General features: G+C 34.9%; 1 protein-coding gene across 11 annotated transcripts in view; it reads right to left on the reverse strand.

Annotated features, from left to right (window-relative positions):
* The window catches only part of Unc80 (unc-80 subunit of NALCN channel complex), a 219,931-nt gene that overhangs the window by 61,887 nt on the left and 137,276 nt on the right, over positions 1-20,768 (reverse strand). For 9 of the 11 annotated variants that reach the window (XR_015449083.1, XM_013074516.3, XM_087205796.1 and 6 more), the window contains 7 exons: positions 17,950-18,136; positions 17,220-17,351; positions 9,520-9,663; positions 7,498-7,598; positions 6,608-6,694; positions 2,633-2,816; positions 1,029-1,123 (listed from right to left, as the gene is read on the reverse strand). Coding sequence is in view for 10 of the 11 variants with exons in the window: in XM_013074516.3 (XP_012929970.1) it covers positions 1,029-1,123; positions 2,633-2,816; positions 6,608-6,694; positions 7,498-7,598; positions 9,520-9,663; positions 17,220-17,351; positions 17,950-18,136 (930 nt within the window). In the remaining variant the exon portion in view is untranslated. The remainder of the gene's footprint in view (positions 1-1,028; positions 1,124-2,632; positions 2,817-6,607; positions 6,695-7,497; positions 7,599-9,519; positions 9,664-17,219; positions 17,352-17,949; positions 18,137-20,768) is intronic. The other 2 variants (XM_004851129.4, XM_087205795.1) reach the window with 1 other exon arrangement.

The raw sequence follows: 20,768 nt of genomic DNA on the forward strand, positions 1-20,768 counted from the left end.
TGTGATAAAGACTGGTGATATAAATTATCTGCTCTCATAGTACCTAAAGATGCACAATTGTAATTTGGACAGAGTAATGGTCTTTGGAGGCACAGTGGCACCTACTGGTCTCAATATCAGGAAAAAGTGTGTTTAGGAACAGCATCAAGGATAATCCAAACTACAGTGCATTGAGAACTTGTTATATACTGCACTCTAGGATAAGTGCTTTGCATGTAGATAACTTGTATAACCTGAGCTAGTATCTCAGTACTGTAGGATAAAACTGAGACAAGAGAAGTCCTATGATTTGTTTCGGTCACACTGGCTATGGTAGAGCCAGGCTTTGAAGGTGCTGTGTCATTCATCCATCCTATCCTTTGGTGTGAGTAGACCAATGGAGTGGTTGTTGAGTTGCTTCACCAGCTTAGATATTCTTTGGAGATGTCTGGGTGAAGCTTGTAGTAGTAATGATTGCATTTATTTTGAGGGGAATTATTGCCATAACTATCAGAAAATGTTTTCTTACTCATCTGATTTATCCTAAATCAGTGTGATGGCAAACCTTTTAGAGCTTTCAATGATACAAACAGCCTGCTGTGGCATGTGTGCCATAGGACAGGTTAAGACTATACAGATACAAGCGGTTCCCACAAAAAGGGTTTCTGGTGTGGATCATTAGCTGACAGCTTAAGTTTACCCCAACATCACCAGTGGGAAATCTCAGGGCACCCCCAGGACCATCATGATGTTCAGAAGCTCATGAGCTGAAATCCACAGCATTCCAGGGGGGTCAGGAATAACATTAGAGGGCTCTGCTGCTGTCAGAATCTCCTTGATTGTGCCTACTTTAACAAAAAGCTAACAATACCAGTGGAAGTGGAAAAAATTACTTAAGTGCGTAATAGTGGAACAAATTCTCTAGGAATAAAGGACTACACACATTTCACTGAAGATAGAAAAATGCCATTTAACCTAAAATGGTTGCTTACAGGGGTGGCCATAGGCATTGTGCATAAAAAGTTATTTCTGTCAAAAGTCATTCCTACCTTCAACAGGGCTTCAAACTGAGTATCTTCGTGGACTGGTAGCTGAGTTGGGATATCACACTCATTCTGTCCATGAACTACCAAGGTTTTGGTACCTATAGAAAGTGAAAATCATAACAAATAGATTCCACTGTAAGAAAGTTTGCATTTGAAGCATAAAATATTAAAATAATATCAATAAGCCGAATGGCATTTTATTGTTGCTTAATGTGAGATGTGTATGAACTAACTGCACATTTTAACATTAGATTTTTAACATTAGATTTTAAGTATTTCACATTAAACAATTAAAGCTACCATTTTACAGAGTTCCCAATGGTGTTATCTACCCTTTACATGCATAATTTTATTTAGATCTCACAGCAAACCTATGACATGAATATTATTTTCATCTTACAAATAAGGAAACAGAGAGATTGAGTAACTTATCCAAAGACATACATTTACTGTATTTAGTGGAACAGTCAAAATTCACACTGCAGGCATTGTCAGAAATAATACATCCCGGTCTGTTAAATGAGATGACCAGGCAGTGACAGTTGAGAAAATATAAACAGAGATATTCGCAAAACCAAAACAAGTACCAGAGAAGCTGTTTAGATATACACTTTCTGTATTCCATTTATTTCCCTTTATCCATTAGTTATAAACCTTTGTGGAGATTATGATATACCTTTATTTTTTAATGAGTTGTTTTAAGTACATGAGTGACAATATGAGTTTCTTTGCTATAATAAAAACTGGCTAATATTTTGGATAATCTACAAAACATATAGATATACAACTATCATTTATTGACTGTTTATCATGAATCACATATGACAACAAGCTTTTTATATACTTAACCTCATTTATTCCTTGTGATATGAAGTATGAATCATATTCATATTTTATACATGAGCAAAGAAAGCTTGGAAAAATGTTCTTTTTCACAGCTAATGTTAGTTACATGGCCAATAAATGGCAGTGATGATTTTAACACCTGTTTCTTTGTTGCCAGGTCTGTGTCCCTTATTTTGCCTTTCTCTATTTCAATCCATGTATCATCTTCTGTTTTCATAGTAACTGACTGAGGATGAAGGCTTGGTAAAATATTCATCTCAAGGACAAACAGGCTATGTGAAAAGAATATGAACTGCATGGAGGGTTATATCACACTTTGTGTTCTTTTGTAATTCTCCCTCTTCCTGCTTTTCTCTCCCAATTTTTCATAAAGCCGTCTCTCACTGAGTTTACAAAGGACTGGGGTCCATGTCATACAAACAATATCATTCTCCTTGCGGAGCCAAAAATTCACTCAAAAACACTTTCAGTTCAGCTAGCCCTCCGTGACAGACTTAAATAAATCTTTAACCTTGGCAGCCCATCAAAGACTGATTCACACGGACCTCAGTTCTGCTGTCTCCCTTTTCATCTGGCAACTGCGGATTTCTAAAGGCTCTATTATATTTCTTCTGATTGTTCTAAACAAAAATTCTTTGATGCACTCAATACTAGTTTAGAACTCTGAAAATTTTTTCATGAACGAAAGAGCCTCGTGGTCTTTCAAAGGGTTATTTATAATTTTTTTTAAGTTACGTCATCTGAAAGTAATAGAGGATTACCTGGCATGGAAGCAGTCACCAGGAGCTTCACTTCACATTGCTCCTTCTTCATCGTCTGCTTGAGGTCCTTAAAGAAGAGGCCCTCCACGTACCCGACCACCTCCCACAGGAAAGTCAGAGTGGCCGAGATGGCATCCATCCCCCATTCACAGGGGGTCCGCACGAAGTACATTATTAATCCCACCTGAAAGTCAGAACAAGCAGGGTTCACAAAGCCACAGTAATCCCGAGTTCACATACGCATTCTCTTGCCTTTTTGTTCTAGTACATATTTGCAGCGCATGAGGTTTACATCCATTTTAGGGAGTAGGTACATGTACATAACACATCTCGATTCTTTTTTATTCCCATTCCCCTTCCCCTCCCTACCCACCTCCCTCTCTTCATCTCTAGATCCCCTTTCCCCATTTTCATCGTTATTGTTATTACTTTTAGTTCCTGTTTACGGCATATAGTGTTTACTTTCATTGTTAATATTTAATATATGTACATGACGCATCTTAAATCTTTTTACTTCCCCTTTTCCTTCCTCCTTCCCTTCACCTTTTGAAATTAAATCATCTTGCCTTTTCATATTCTCTGCTCAAATGCTTCTCTAACACTTTCAATGGCAGTTATCAGGAAGGAGTGTAACTGAAAAGCTGACCAAATATATATTATATATATGTGTGTGTGTGTGTGTCTGTGTGTGTCAATTTTATTAATATACTGTGTATCATGACCTTAAAAGAATGGTCAAAATATTACTCAGAGTACAAGTTATAAAAATATTTCTGTCCTACAAAGAAGAAACAAACATATAAAAGGACAAAACTTTGTTTTCAATGAATGAAGAAAACTAGTAAATGAAACAAATTGGCATTTATCTTAAAATACTTTTGAAACAACAGGATAGATAATTTGGGGAGATATTTGAACTTCTCCCTGCTTCCTATTTATCTATCTTCTATTTTGCTCCCCCTATATATGTGTATTTTTTGAATTTCTCATATAAAAGAAATCATGCAATATTTAAGCTTGTGTGTCTGATTAATATTTAGGCAGAAGATCATTTTTCCAGATATATCACCTGGTAGCTCAGGTATAGGGCATCCAAAATTAAAATCTGTATGTGATGTTTCCTTAAACACCATTTGTTGTAAATAGTGTCATATATCTAATAATCTCCCTAAGAATGCTCTACTTGGCCAATTAGTGAACTCGATATTCTTGTGTGTTTTCTAAAATAATTTTGAAAAATATGACCTTTTGCACATTTCAAAGCTGACATTTAAAATGTCTTTTTGTAAATTCTTTTTTTTTTTGTATTAAATTCTTTTATTGGTACATGGTAGGTATACAACACAATTACATTTCTCATTGGGAATTGTACCTTTTATATAATGCATCTTGGTTCTTATTTTTTCCCCATTCCTAGCCCTCCCTTCACCCCCTCCACCCTTCCCTATGTAAATTCTTTTTAAAATAGAAGGTGGAATACATTAAATATTATATATATTGAAATGAGTTGAGGACTAATATTTGATGAAATAATTTTTGATTACCTTACTCAGTAGTACACAACAAAATCATAAAGAAATAATGTAAACTTTTTTTCTGTAGATTTTAGTTATTTTTTTCTTGAAAAATTTGGTAGTCCTGGACAACTTTCTCATTACACCAAAAGGATCCACGTGACTAAGCAAATCTGCTCTGGTGGTTCTAAACACTGAACACCCTGAGAACCAAACCTCACCTTGAGCAGAAATCTATAAAAGATGGAGAAGGTGGGAAGCGCAATGAGTTTAAAGTGCCTCAATAAAAAATGTGGCTTCCTTAAAGCTGAGATGCCCTTCAGACTCTGTCCTAATGACTGCCAGTGCGCCCAGGGGACAGATACCTGAGATAGTGGGGTGGGCCTTCCTTATCACAGGGGGACAATGGTGACTGAGATGGTAGATGAGCTCAAGAAGACTTGGTGCATATTTGTAAGCTGGGGATTTTCCTTAAAACTCTCTGGACATCAAACCTCTTCAAAAGTCTTTTCACGCCCACAGAGTAGCTGCCCTGATGATTACTAGGTCAAGTTAAACAGTAGCTTGACATGTCCCTAAAGGAGGCTAGAAGTGATGAGTCGATGTTCTAACCATTCCCACCATCTATAAGATACTAGCCACGAGAAAAAAAAAAAAAGATCCATCATGTGGGCAATCGTTTAAAAGTGACCTTGTCTCTTCTCTGTACAAGTACAAGGTTTCTTCCCTACTCCAGCCAAAGCATCCATCTGGCTGGAACTGTGGGGGAATTGGACAGAAATACAAAGACAGGAATTTATGTTCATGCAAAATAAGATTTTACAGCAAGGTCAAAGTGTAGCCAATCCTTTTCTCTATTAGCTTACCAATTAACTAGTTGGGAGGATATATGTCCAAATTTAAGGCTTATTTGGCATTGACAGAAGGAAAACAGGAGAAGGGGAATAATATGTTCATCTGCTTGTCACAGGCAAAAGGACAGAAGATGGTCCAGGTAAGCTTTTCCGCTATCAAGAGACCTGGGAAATGACTGGTATATATGAAAGTAAGGGTAACACTGAAATCCATGTTTGGGTTGCTGCCATGAGCTTGCCTCAGAACCTCTCCAGAACAATGTGGATGCAACATAAACCTGGTAGTGCTCAGACTTAGACTGAGGGAGGCCCTTACACTTAGCTTTGTTAATCTACCTTTGGCTTTTGTGGGACATAGACAGGACTGAGGAGTGGTGGAATATTTGACTGGAGAGCTTCCCAGATGGAAATGCCATAGGCTGCTGTCACTGTGCTGCTGTCCCTGAGCAGGAGGCACCAACCAGGGAACTTCCTGTGCCAGAGCCATCTGGGGTCACAGAGGAGTCTGGGGAGTCTACAGCGCCAGCCAGAGCTGAGGTGAGGTTGGGGGACTCAACAAACTCCATTTGGAGCACACAGGCCTCAGGTTACAGCTGCCCAGGGCTTCAGTTTTTGACAGCCAGGTATCCAGCAGCCTGAAGAGCACTGTCTCATTGATGGGGCAGATGAGAAGCACAGGGGACAGATCACGAAGAAAAGTCTTTTGGTCCTCGAATCCACATAGCTCTAAGAAAAGAAGTCAGTGGGAGGGAGGAAGATTCCTGAAGGCTAAGCATTTAGATCCAAGAAAAGCTAAATACTACGCAGAAGTACTGTTTATATTTTTGTATCAGTTTCAATTTAAAAAGATTGGACACTTATTTATATTATGTCCCTTTCCAGCCCGCAAGTGGGCCCTCCAAAGTAAGACCAAATTCGTCTCAGACAAGAGAAAGGAAATACAAATGTTCTCTGCACACTGGAGCTGTAATGTGAGTTAAATTTATCACCCTGCTGTGGATGCGTATGCACAGAGGTAACTATATCCCTGACAATAGTAAGGGAGAAAGAAGGAAGGACTTTGCCCTAGAGCAACATTAATTTTCTATCTGTCTGCCTGGATTAAGGTGCAGTTTCAAAGAATAATCACTGTACCTCAAACTCCTGCATATTTATTTGTAGAGTAAGGAGTAGAATGTGAAGAAAATTGGTAAAGATCCTGGAGGGATGAAGAAGGAGTTTCAGGACAGGCTAAAGCACAGATAGTTGGCAGGGAAAAATACACACACAAATATTTTTCTATCTAGAGAAATACTGGCACGTGTGTGCTTTAAACGACCAAGTAGGAAAAGGGGAAAATAATGAAAAATGACGTGAACCAACATAAGGAAGTTGTATAATGTGGAGGAAGATCAAGGACACTTACATTTACTGAGAATCCATCATACAATAAGGTTTGTGGCAGGAGGGGTCTTCCCCATACTAACAGTGGTGACTTTAGCTGACCGTGATTCACTTCAGTCACACAATCAATGGAGATTTATTGAAAAAAATATAAGAACTTTTTCTTGTATGCTTGCTTCTTATTGGCAATGAATGTTTATAATCTATTGGGTGCTGAAACTCACCAGGTAGTTGAATAGGATGTGAGATGTCTGAGCAGGAAAGTCTCCAATATTTAGGAGGAGTTTGCGCAGCATGTACATTAACTCATCCTGAAAGAAGAGCAGAATTTTTAAGGACTCATTCAGGTACCAGGCTGTAGGACATAAAATCAATTTCTCGAACATTAGGGGGATTTTTTTTCTATTGCGCAAATGTTAATTTCAATTATATTCAACATTTCAGTATAGTATAATGATCCTAATACATTTATACTTATAGTATATATGACACTTAATATTTAAATCATCTGGAACACCTTTTTCCTAAGAGTCAACATGTCAATATAATTGAGCAGTAGTCAGACAAGTGCATTTTAAAAATAGTAATAAAAAAGACAAATTTACCCTTCCTCTGTAGGTCACAGGCAAACCATTAGAAAACTATATATTTAGTCTATATGCCATGGGTTACAGGTATGATGGGAATGTAACAAAGGCCTATCCTGAGAAACTACTAAACACACCAAGTTTATTTAATTTCATAATTCTGTTTCCTAGATTTTGAGTCAAGGAGATAAGGTGAAGCCAAGAGAGAATAAATTCAGAAGTCTGTTTCACCCTTACTTTTCAGAAAATAAGCCTAATTTTTAAGTGAATATGACCATATCATAGGTATGAACAAGTGGTTTTTAATCATCAGTGTAGTTTTCTGACACAGTCTTATTACAAGGTGGTCAGGAATATTAATTAGCTTTTTGTTTAGTGGAGGCCATTAATGTATATCACAACTTACAAAGCACTTATTGGTGAAGTATCAGAGACATTGATGCTACATGCAAAGAACTAGAAAGTCCCTTTATTCTTTTTAACAGTGTTCACATTTATAGTTACGCTTTAAAGGAAGAGGAATTCACTTGTCTATTGCTGATGGTCAGTTTTTCCAGAAAATGCCGAAGAACTGTTGATGGATCTTCAATTAGACAATTCCATAAGACTTGCTGGGCCACAGCACTCACTTGGGAAGAGAAAGGAAATTGAACATTCATTTTAAGAAGGAGAGAAATCTATTAAAGTATTCAATTTACTAATTTTTAATTTGTCTCTCCTTTTTGCCTTAAAAATGTTCTCTAAACTCTTCTTTCTATTGAAATGTGGATATATGTTTTTTGTTTTTGCTATCTAAACATTTTACATGTAAAGTAAAGGAAGCAAAAAGTGTAAAATGGTTTTTAGGTATTAGCATTGATTTTGAAAGCATATGGATATACTCAGTTGTCTTTGTGGTGGAAACCACCCCAATATTACCACTAGTAAGTTTTTATTAAGCTAAACCTATATTTCACTGTTTATTGTATAGGTAAATTTCTAAAGTAATTATTTGGCTTTTGAAAAAATATATTGGTTAAAAAGGCATTAGAGATGGTTCATTACTGTTCACATAGATGCTTATAGTATCTCTTTCCCATTTCTAAGAGGAAGTCTCATGAATAAATCATCCTAGTGAGAAATAAAGGCTATTGTGGTCAGCCTAAATTTGCCAGAAATGCCCAGGCCAAGTAAGCAGTTGGGCAAAGAGAACAGTAATCAGTACTAGATGATCATCAGTCTGAACAGTGTTCCCCAATTCCATTAGTTTTCTAAGGTGGGAGTGTAGAATTTAGCATGAATTTGTCATTCAACCTATGTTTTGAATAAATGATACTGTTTTGATTTGGCAGTTAACTATACAACAAAAATTTAAAGCAATATAATCAAAACCATGAACAAGAAATGTATAAGTTCTAGCTTTCATAAATAAAATAGATGTGGGTTTTTCTTAAATTGAAATTGGTTGAAAAAATATCTTTACAATATTTTTAAAATACTCTTTGCTCCAGGAAGGCAGTTTAATACTTGAAACATGGGAACACAGGAAAATACACAGAGAAAAAGAAAACTATGAAGTCTGTCAAGCGTAGAAACCATAACAGTTTGAGTATGTACTTTCTTATACATAAAAATATATTTAAATACTATATAGAAAATATTGTTTCATACTAAGGCTTTTACTTAGCATTATGAAGAATACATTTTGTATTAATATTTTAGAATCTGATTTCTAATGTGTGTAGAATATTATTACATGGTGCTAACAAGATTAATTGGCTGATGTTGGGTATTAAAATTCTTTCCAAATATTTGTTATTTTATATTATCTTTTATAAGTCTTTATACAGTTTTCATTATTTCTTTAGGAAATTGCTAGAAACCAATTCTGTGTTCAAGCTATATTATGAAACTCTCTTATATAATGTTTACACCCAATTTTATATTTTACCAACTATGGGTATTTTCATTTAAAATAATCCTTGCCAATTTTGTAACTGAAATGTAAGAATTCATTTTTGTTTAAAGAATAATTTTGTGTACAGTTGTTGGTCAGTAGATTTGTTTATATCCTTTCCCCATTTTTTCTATTGAGGTTTTAAAAAATCATTATTTATTTTTAACATTAGGAATATTAATATTTGGTCTGCTACAAATAAAACTCAGCTTTACCCATAGTTTTTCATTTCATTTTGCAGTTATTCTCCTTAGCACCTCTGGAAAGTAATAAAGTAGGAAAGATAGCGTTAGTAGTATCAAATTAATAGCTAGGGTTTCTAAGGTGGTCAAAACGACTGATTTCCTTGTGACCAAATAAGTTTTGTTTTGTTTTATGGTCATACAATGTTGCTAGACCCAATTTTAAATGCACTTTTTTGGTCATAATAGTAGTGGGAGAAGGAGGTAGAGAAACTGATAGTGTTTGGATGGTATGCTACAAATCCACAAGTATAATGTGTGCCTAACACAATTAAATATGTAGTAGGTCATGTGTCCAAGAGAAACTTGCTATTCTCCATCAGATGAACCGCTTAAGAAGTGCCTGGTGGTTTTCCTGGTGAAAACCTTACCTGCTACTCCATCTTCCCGCACTTCCCCATCCTCCATCAAATGAACGATGGGAAGCACTGCTGCACAAATACATGCTGGGAACACTGCCTGTGGGGGCTGAGGCACATGGTGGTTTGGTGTGTGTTCAGTGGTGTGTTCCTCATCTGTTGGGGGAAACAAAATCAAGGTGCTTTGCTCAATGATGCAATTCTAATGCAACAATGTTTTTCAGTTCAAGCCTTACCTACTTAATGGTACAGTCCTTGCAACAGTGAAAAAAAACTAGACATTTTTAAAAGGCAAGTTTCTATACAATACTTTTCCATGTTAAAACAAACAAGATCAGCTCACTATCCAACTACTGTTATTCTTATTTTTGTAGAGAAATGTGGACATTCTGGAGCAGGTGGGTCAACTCATAATATGAAATCACAGAAAATAAAATTCTAAGTGGCCACTGAGACAATTTTCATAGGTGGAACTGGTTGCATGCAAGCGAGTATGTGAGAGATGGTGAGTGTTGAAATGGGGTAGGAGAAAGCACTCCCCAACACACACACATTTAAGGTAAGAATAGCACAACCCACTCATATTAATGATCTCTTCTTCATCGACACATATAATTGGTAATAAATTCACAGCTACAGACCACCACAACAAACCCTGAGAAGGGAAAGGGACACCTAAACTGTAGAGCTGCCATATTATATAATTAAAAGTATTCACTTTTCATTAAAAAATTATGAGACATGCAAAGAACCAAGAAAATACTGTCCATATGCAAGAATAAAAGCTGTCCATAAAAACTGTCCCTGGGAAGCTTAGATGTGTTTATTACTAGGCAGAAATTTTTAAGAAAACTATGAAATATTTTACATTTAAAATGGCAGACATTGATCTTACTTTATCCATAATTGCACTTAATGTAAATATACTAAATAGTTTAATAAAAAGAATTAGTGGTACGATTAACAAACAAACATGACTCAAATGCTACCTATAAGACTATAATTTAGTTTCAAAGACACAAATAAAAGGAAGAAGGACAGGAAAAGATATTCAACGTAGATAGTAGTCAGAAAAGACCTGGAGTGTCAATACTATTAGACAAAATACATTTTAATAAAAAAACTTTCAGTAGAGGCAAAGAAGGCCATGTCATAATAATAAAAGGATCAATGTATCAAGAAGACGTAACAATTATATCAACATCCTCACCTAATAACAGAGCCCTAAAACACATGAACCAAAAATGGACAGAAAAGGAGAAATGAATAATTCAATTATAACCACTGGAGATGATGGGTCTATTTTCAATAATGAATAGAACTAAGCAGAATTCAGCAAGGAAATAGAATACTTGAACAAAATGCACATCTGCAGAAAAAGCATTTTTCTGCAGCATCAACCAGAATATATGTAACCAGAAAAGCCTCAATAAATTTAAAAGGTTGAAATTATACACTGTACATTCTCTCAACCTAATGGGATGAGATTTAAGTAATCGTAGGATATTTGGAGGATTTACAAATATTTGGAAATTAAACAACACAATTTTTAATGATCAATGGATCAAATAATAAAATCACAGTAGAAATTAGAAAATACTTTGAGATGTATGGAAATTAAAATATCACATGCTAAAATTTGGGGGACCCAGTTAAAGCAGTGCCTAGAGGACAATTTATAGCGATCTGTCCCTACATTAAAAAGTAATAACCTGAACTTCTGTGTCAATACAGTGTACAAAGAAAAGCAAACAAAGGAAAGAGAAAGTTTTAGAGTAGAAATAATGATAGAAAATAGAAAAACAGTAGAGAAAAGTTGAGACTAAATTTGGTTTTTAAAAGACTAAGAAAATTAATAAACCTGTAGTTAACCTGATAAAAAGAAGTTTCAAATCACCAAATCCAAGTATGAAAGAGGTCACATCAGTATCAATCATACCAGAATAATAAGGATTTTTAGGTACTATTATGGAAAATTATACACAAATAAATTAGAAAATGTAAATTAAATATACAGGTTACTGGAGAGATGCAAACTACAGAAGTTGACTAGGGAAGAAATAGAAATCTGAATAGACATATCAATCACAGAGGTCAATAGAGTAATAAAAAAATAATAATAATAATGTTAAAACTTTTCACAAAGGAAAGCCCAGACCAGATAACTTCATTGGTGAATTCTACCAAATGTTTAAATAATATTTCTTTGTTTGTTTTGTTTTTTGGGTACCAGGGATTGAACTTGGGACCTTGTGCTTGCGAGGCAGGCAGCAGCACCACTGAGCTAAATCCCCAACCTCCAAATGTTTAAATAATATTTGACATCAATTCTTCACAAACACTTCTAATAGGTAGAAGAGAATACATCTCAAATTAGTCTATGAAGCCAGTATTACTCTAGTACTAAAGTTAGACAATAACATCACAAGAAATTAAAATTATGGACCAATATTCCTTATGAATATTGATGTAAAAATCTTCACAAAATATTAGCAACTGAATCTAGAACTCTATAAAAATTGTACACTATGACTAAGTAGTTGTCTCAGCAATGCAAGGGTGGTTCAACATCTGAAAATCAATCAATGTATGTGCATTACTAATAGGCTGAAAGGGGAAAATAAAATCAAGAAAATCTCAATAGATGTAGAAAAAGCATTTAACAAACCTAACACTCAGGATAAAAATAAGTGAGTCTAGGAAGAGTCTATGAATAACTAAAATATATTTGAAAATGAAAAAAAAAGTTGAACTTGCACTTCCCAATTTAAAAACTTATATAAAGCTATAGTAATTAAGACTGCAAATTATTGACATAAGGCTGACATATAGAACAGAAATAAACCATTACTTAGGTTCAATTGACTCTTCATAAGAGTGCCCAAACTAGGAACTGAAAGGGGCTTCTTCAACAGTATAAAGGCCATTAATTAACACTCCACTGTTGCTATCATACTTAATGGTGAAAGAGTAGATGTTCCCCCTCACCAAGATCAGAAACAAAACAACTTCCTCACCCCACTGCTCTCACCACTTCTACTCAACATTGGAATGGAGGTTTAGCCAGGGCTATTAGGTAATAACTTTTAAAAAGGCATCTAGATTAGAAAGAAGCAAAGAGTTATCTCTATTTGAAGGTGACATAATTTTGGGTATAGAAAATCCACAAAAAACTGTTAGAACTAATAGAGTATTTGGTCTATTACATAAAGTCATCATACAAATATCAACTGTATTTCTACATATTAGCAATAAAAAACAAAAATGAAATTGGAAGACCAAAATATACTAGCACCAAAAAATATTTAGAAATAAATTCAACAAAAGAAGTGTAAGATTTGTTAGCTAAAACTGTACACATTGTTAAAATAAACCCTGAAGTGAATAAAAAGATATTCTATATTCATGAATCAGAAGCCTTAATATGCCTCATAACGATCTACAAATACAATGTAATAGAAACTTATTTTCCTGTTTTGAAGAAATTGACAAGCTGATCCTAAAACTCACATAGAAATGCCAAGAGTCTAAGAATAGCTTAAATAAGTTTGAAAATAAAAAAATTTGGACAACTTGTACTTTCCAATTTAAAAACTTACTATAAAGCTATAGTAATTAAGACTGTGTGTTACTGACATAAAGGCTGACATACAGACAAATACAACAGAATAAAAAGACCAGAAATAAACCATTACTTACATTTAATTGACTTTTGATAAGAATGCCAAGAAAATTTACTGGATAAAAAATAATCTTTTTATTATTGGTGTAGTCACCAATAATGAACACATCAAGAGAGAAATTAGGAAAATAATACCATTCACAATAGCTTCAAGAAAAGTTAAGGACTTAGGAATTAACATAACAGGGAAATGAAGAACCTCTATAATAAAAACTATAATTGGAAAGGGAGATGAAAGAGAATTCAGAAAATGGAAAGAATCCACTGTTCCTGGATAGGTAGAATCAAGATTGTCACAATGGTCATATTTGTAAAACTGACAAAAAGATTTCATACCATCCCAACCAAAATACCAACAACATCCCTCACAGAACTGAAAAACAAACCTAAAATTTATATGGAAGCAGAATAGACCCAAAATAGCAAAAGCAATCCTAGGCAAAAGAGCAAAATAAGAAACATCACAATCCTGGATTTCAAGCTATATTACAAAGCTACAGTGATTAAAAACAGCATAGTACTGGCACAAAAAAAGATATATGGATCAGTGGAACAGAATATGGTATGCAGAAACAATCCCAGTCACATTCAGTCATCTGATCTTTGACACAGGGGCCAAAATCATATGCTGGAGGAAAGACAGTTTCTTTAACTAATGATGCTGGGAAAACATGCAAAAGATTGAAGCTAGATTGAAGTCCGTATCTTCCACCATATAGTAAAATAAAAATTAATCAAAGACCTAAATATTGAAACAGAAACAATCTACTGGAGGATAATGAAAATAAAATTCATGAAGACATAGGCATAGGCAGGGACTTTATGAACACAACTCCAGTTGCACAAGAAATAACATCAAACATCAACAAATGAGATCACATCAAATTAGAAAGCTTCCATACAACAAAGGAAACAACAAAGAGCACGAAGAGACAACTTACAGAATGGGAAAAATTTTTGCCAGCTACTCCTCTGACAGAGGAGTAATACCTAGAATATATAAAGAGTTAAAAAATTAGATCCTTTCAAAATAAAAGATCTAATCAAAATTGGGCAACTGAAATGAATGGATACTTCTCGGAAAAAAATACAAATGGCTAATATATAAAAAATGTTCAACCTCTCTGGCCATTAAAGAAATACAAATTAAAACAATAGTGAGATTCCATCTTACTCCAGAAAGAATGACTATCATTAAGAAATGAAGTAATAAATGCCAGTGAGGCTGTGGTGGAAAAATGAACTCTTCTACATTGTTGGTAGGAATGTAAACTAGTATTATCATTATGGAAACCAGTATGGAGATTTCTCAAAAAACTGACTTCATTTATCCCAAGGATTCCTCTTCTAGGTATCTTCCTGAAAGAGTTAAAGTCATCGTATTACAGTGATACATGTATACCCATGTTTATAGCAACACAATTCATAATAGCTAAATCTTGGAAGCAGACTATATGTCCAGCAACAGATGAATAGATAAAGAAAATGAGATATTTATACAAAATAGAATACTACTCTGCCACAAAGAAAGATAAATTTGAGTCATTTGTCAGAAAATGGATTTACTTTGAGACCATAATGTTAGGTAAATCAGATATACAATCTTAAATAATGCATGATTTCTCATTTATGAAAAACTCAAAATATAAATAAATTGAAGAGCAAAAAAAAAGATAAGAGGAAACATGGAGCTAGATGTTTTCCAAATGGGAAGGGGACCAAGAATGGGGGGGGAGCAAAAAGAATTAACACGTGTTATATACATGTATCAACTCCCCATGATGAATATAATCATTGGCACTGCAAATAAATACTAATAAAAATAAAGAAATAATTTTTTCAATAGACTATACCGACACAACTCTGTATCTATATGTGAAAGGATGAAGTTGGATTCTAACACCATAACAAAAAAATCAACTGAAAATTGAACAGAGGCCTAAAGATAAGTGCTGGAGCTATAAAACTCTTAGAAGAAAACAAAGGGGTAATTCTTTGTGACATTGAATTAAATAATTGTTCCTTAGGTAACTAAAAGCATAAAAGAAAAGAAAAAATACATAGGTTGGATTTAATTAAAATTTAAAACTATCATTTTTTAGATTTACCATTAAGAAAATAAAATGGGAGAAAATATTTCAAATGATTTACCTTATAAGTGACTTGTATCTAGAATATATAAATAATTGGTATAACTTAACAATGAAATTACCCAATTAAAAATGAACAAAATGATGTTATTTAGGATGCCGTGGTGGGATAATCTAATAATCAATGGAAGACTGAAGTTGATGCTGTTCTTGTCATGAATGTGTATTATATCTACCTACTTCTATTCTTATGAACTGAGGTGCATTTCTCAATTTATGTATGCAATTATAATTATCTCCTTTACAATAAATACAATACAAATTTAATACATAAAAAGAAGAGCAAAAATCAAGCAAAAGATTTTAGTGGAAACTTTTCCAAAGATGATATACAAATAGCTAACAATCCTATGAAAGGATGCTCCACGTCATTTGTCATTAGGGTAATGCATATAAAAAATCACAATGTGATACATGTCATGTTCACAGGGGTGGCTAAAACAAAAACAAAAAAATGACAAGTGTTGGTAACAGTGACAACAAAACCAGACAATAACAAATGGAATAACTGGAACCCTTGTATATTTTGGTGGGAATATAAAACTATATAGCTATGTTGGAAAATAGTTTGGTAGTCCCCCCATCCCAGAAAAAGCTGCCCATGTCTGTTCATAGCAGCATAATAGCCAAAAAATAGGAAAACATCCACATGTAATTGATGAATTAACAAACAAAATGAATATGTGCATATGATGGAAAATTATTTGGCAATAAATAGTGGTGGAAACTGATATGTTGTAGAATATGGATGAACTTAGAAAATACTACAGTGAGTGAAAGAATTCAGTCACAAAAGGCCACATATTATTCTATTCACATGAGAGACACAGAGTAGGCAAATCTATAGAGATAGAATTACAGGATTTTTTTTTTGGAGGATGATGAAAATACTCTAAAATTATAGTGATACTTCAAAAGGATAAATCTTATGGCATGTGAATTATATCTCAATAAAAGGGTTATAAAAACAAAGATGTGCCTTGGGCGCCATCCTCATACCTTGTGGTTAATTAGCATCAGTCATTTTTTTTCAAAGGTCCCAGAGTTCTGTAGCGAAGGGCTGAGAACCACTGTCCTATTTTCTCCATTTTCTTATATCTTGTTGACTTTATAAATCAGTGAGGAAATCTGTATAATCATGAAGTGGTGAATCCTAGCTAGTTGTTCATTATTACCGGTACGTATTTTTTAAATTCTTGGAACTGAAGTACATCGCAATCAGTCTGCCTCCCATTCCCCCACCACACCAAGGATCAGACTTCATGACAGGAACAGCATGAGCCGCAGCCTTCCACTGACTGTTAAATTATTCCACAACAGCACCCTAAGGCAACCTACAGCCACATATTGAAATCATCCAAAGAATGCATGTTCTCACCCCCAGAGCTTCCAATTTGGTCTTGGGTATGGCCTGAGTATTTTCTCTTAATTTTTTATTGGTGCCTCTTGTAGTACATAATGATTACATTCATCATAGGGAGCTGGCACATGTACATAACACATCTTAATTCTTTTTGTGTCTGCTTCCCCTCCTGTCCCTCCCTGGATATTTTTTAAGCAAAGCTTCCCAGTTGATTGCAATGTGTAGCCAGGGTGAATGGCATTAATGTCTAGAATAGTGTCTTCTGAATATGTAATCAGAAATATGATTACATGCAATATAATTAAAAGGGAACTAACTTAAAAATGACAATTCTTGGGTGACAACAATTTTTAGAAAAGATTCCATGTCTTTTTATTTTTTAAACTTTAGGTCTTCAAACAAATTATGTCATTTAATGAAGATTGTATAATGAAGTGGAGTAATGGCATTAATTGGAAAATGTTTCAAAACATGTAAGCCAAGAGGAATAAAGAACATGTTTGCAAGTGGGACACACCTTCTGCACTGACCGCAGAGCGCACTGACCACACTGACCCCCGGCGGAAGGAGTAGTTCCTATGGGATGTGCTGGAGGTGCAGGATGGACTCACAGACAGCCGGCGCGATGCCAGATTGGTGACTTCTTCTACTGGCAAACAAAATGAGGAATGTAACCTTTGTTTTGTTTTGTTTTTAGCAAATTTATCATCATCACAAGTTTACACTGTACTCAGAATATAAGACATGTAAATTAGAGTGTAGTTAAGAAAGGAAAAAATAAAAAATTTTCTACAGAAATAGAAAATCCCTCACAAAGTTTTCCGTAAAAATAAGGTGGAGAATCACTGAGTGTAGAATGGTTCATAAATTATTCTGTTACCAACCAACAATCTATATGCACTCTGAAAGTTGAAAGTAGTTCATTGATTAACCCCATTTTTAATGCTGAGAGATCGGTTGCATTTACTTTAATATGCATTCTGGATTCAGCTGATTCCTGAATCACATCCAATGCCTGGTCATCATCAGACACGTTTACTCAGTGTGGCTAATGTCTTTCGGAAACAGCCAGCTCTAACTTTAGAAAACCACAGCTTGTGTCTTTCATTGAATAATGTCGGGAAATGAGAGAGAAATAGAGGGGACATATCAACTCACGTCACCACATAAGATCATCAGTGTCTACTTCAAAGCAAGTTCTTTCCCTAGGACTCAGCCCCCAAAGAAACCCTGTGTGTAGAGGGCACCTTCTTCTTCCGGCTCTGAGTTGGGTGTGCAGGTGGGCTCATAGCATGCCTCCTGGGTGATGGGGATGGCAGTGATAAGGCTGGCTTCTCGACCAAGACGCTTCTTCTCCTCCTCCTGCTGCAAGTTTTTTAAGATGTGTTCTGCCCTCTGATGGGAACGGGACACAGCCCGGGCTGAAAAGGATTTCTGGGGAGACATGAAGGCAAATTTTTTAAGCAGCAGCTCTTCCTGGAAGGTGATAAGGCAAAAAGAGTTACCCAACAAATTACCCAAATGTGGCCATTTATTCTCAGGAAAGGTTTGGGCATCTATGATCTAGTTTTGTGGAGATTTGCTTGTTTTCCTACCATGTTTCCAGGTAATGTGTAACAGCAATCCTCTAATCAGAATTTTTCGATAATGTCTATCATTTGTGGAAACAATCTTGTTTCTATGTTAGGATTTGGGGTGATACCAACAATTCATTCTTTAAACATTAAGATCAAATAAAATTTGGCCCAAAACTTTTTGAACTAGCTTTAAATGGAAGGACATTTATTATGTAAGATTAATAAACCAGAAAGACAGGTCCATGGGAAGGAGGAGGAAAGAGATATATCTCTTATATAGACCAGTTGTATATGTGATTTATTTCATTTTTGTAGGTCAGGTATTTACTACACTGTAAATAATGAATAATGACAAATAGAGTGGCACAATGTAAATATCTAATACTTGTAAAAACAAAGTTACTGAGAGGAAATTAGGAGAATTGATAGAGTTACTAAGATTGAATATAAAATTTGATTCTTTGTTTTTTTACCAGCAGAGGTATAATGGAGAAATATTAAAGCAGGTCCATTCTTCAACAGCTGATAGACAAAGAAGAATAACGGAGAAAAATTCACTCTGAAAAATGGTTTTCCTATCTATGACTTCCTTAATTATAATGCCTATGCTGAGACAAATTCTGAGAGGTTTGGGGATAGAGTCAGTGGTCTTAGAGCAGGGAACAGATCACTGGAGTTCTTCACTACCAATCTGAAGTAATGTCTGTATAGCAGCAATTCCACACCTCTTTGTTGCCCTACTGTCACAAGGTTCTTAAGACAGAGATGAGGTATTAGTCATTCTGCTAAAGGGCGCCTCTCACAGAAGCCCACTTTGCAGATTATTAAGACAAAAAGCTACTATGATAAACAGCACAACAGCAATTAAAAGCATTTGATAGGCCACATAACAATGCATTTTCAAAATCAGGTTCCAAAAACTGGCTGATGACATGGCATAAGACAAGAACTGTGGAAAGAAAAAGAAAACACATTCTGAATATAGAATTGTGGAGCTTAGTTTGAAATCTATTGTAAAGTTGGGATAGAGTTCATTGACTGAAACAGGAACCCATCACCTGTATTGGAGAAGCATCAAAGATCTTTATGCTCATGGTTCAGAGGTTGGAATTATTGCATATAAGGCAGTAGAAACAGGTGCACCTTTCTCTTTGGTATAGGACCATCAGATATGAAGATACTGTATATGGAAGAATTAAAACAAAATAGGCAATAGAGTTCAAATAATTCTTCATTGTAGAAAAATGGATGAAATATGATGTTGAGTGAAATCAGACACCTAGTTTAAATATTATATAGTACCTCTCATTTGAGCAAAGTACAGAGAACAAAACAAAGGATGGACAGATGGAGACAAGGGAATGGGTGTTGTGCAAAGGGAAGGGGTCCAAGAGGACCATGTGCCCACCCATGTGGGCAAAAGGAGAGTGGGAGGGGAAGGTGAAATAAGTGGAATGAAAATATGCCATTCGCTGGAAAGAAGGCCATGAATAGATTGATAATATCCGCAGAATGAAAATGAGGAAAGAGAATTTAAAGTGGCGGGGAGGAAGGAAGCAAGAAAGGGTCAGGGGACTGAAAAAAAGAAATAAGCTGTATTATGTACATGTACCCACTCCCTTAGACGACTGTAAACTGCATGTACTGCAAACCTGTAGCAATACAAAAACATGGTGGCTGCAAAAATAATATTCAAGGAAAATTGCAAATACCTGGAAAATCTAAGCATAATGTTTTTCAAATGAGTGAGAATTTAAAAACCAGTAAATATTTTGCCATTCAAAGTGTTAATTAAGGAAATAATACACATGTTAATTAGACTATGAAAGATTTTTTGTATAGGGTAAATGTTATAATCTTTCTGGGTATACTATGAGATGGATTAAAATCTTTAATACTCACGTATCAATTAACATTCAAGGAAATAATGGTGGATGTATCCAGAGAGGTGTTCTTTTTCTATTCTCAGTGATAGTAATACTGATGACGAACAAAGCGAGGAACACACAAGAAAGTAAGAGACATGCGCTCTCCTCTTGCTCTGCTGCTTGCATTCTCAGATAGTTTACATATCATGGGGTAAGTGAATATGCTTATTTTATGACAAGTAGCAGCAAAAGTACCCTTTGACCAAGAAACCAGTGCCTAATGTTTTAATAGGTTTATTTTTAAATTTTTCTATCATTTTCATTTATTAGTACATGTATGTAGCATATAATGTTTACATTTTTGTGGGAAGGTGGTACTTGTACATAACACTTGTACATCCCTTTTTGTGTCCCCTTTCCCTTTTCCCCTCCTCCGTCTCTTGACCCTTCCCCTTTGAAAACAGTATATCTCCCTACTTCCTATTATCTATCTTTTATTTTGTTCTTTATTTTTACTCTGTGTTTCTCATATAAGAGAAACAATGTGATATTTAAGCTGGCGTGTCTGATTTATTTCACTTAACATCCTGGTCTCAAAGTGCATTAATTTTCCTACAAATG

The sequence above is a fragment of the Heterocephalus glaber genome, unplaced genomic scaffold (genome assembly GCF_053883595.1).
Source record: "Heterocephalus glaber isolate CG9 unplaced genomic scaffold, H.glaber_assembly_v1.0 deba00000621, whole genome shotgun sequence".
Classification (NCBI taxonomy): domain Eukaryota; kingdom Metazoa; phylum Chordata; class Mammalia; order Rodentia; family Bathyergidae; genus Heterocephalus; species Heterocephalus glaber.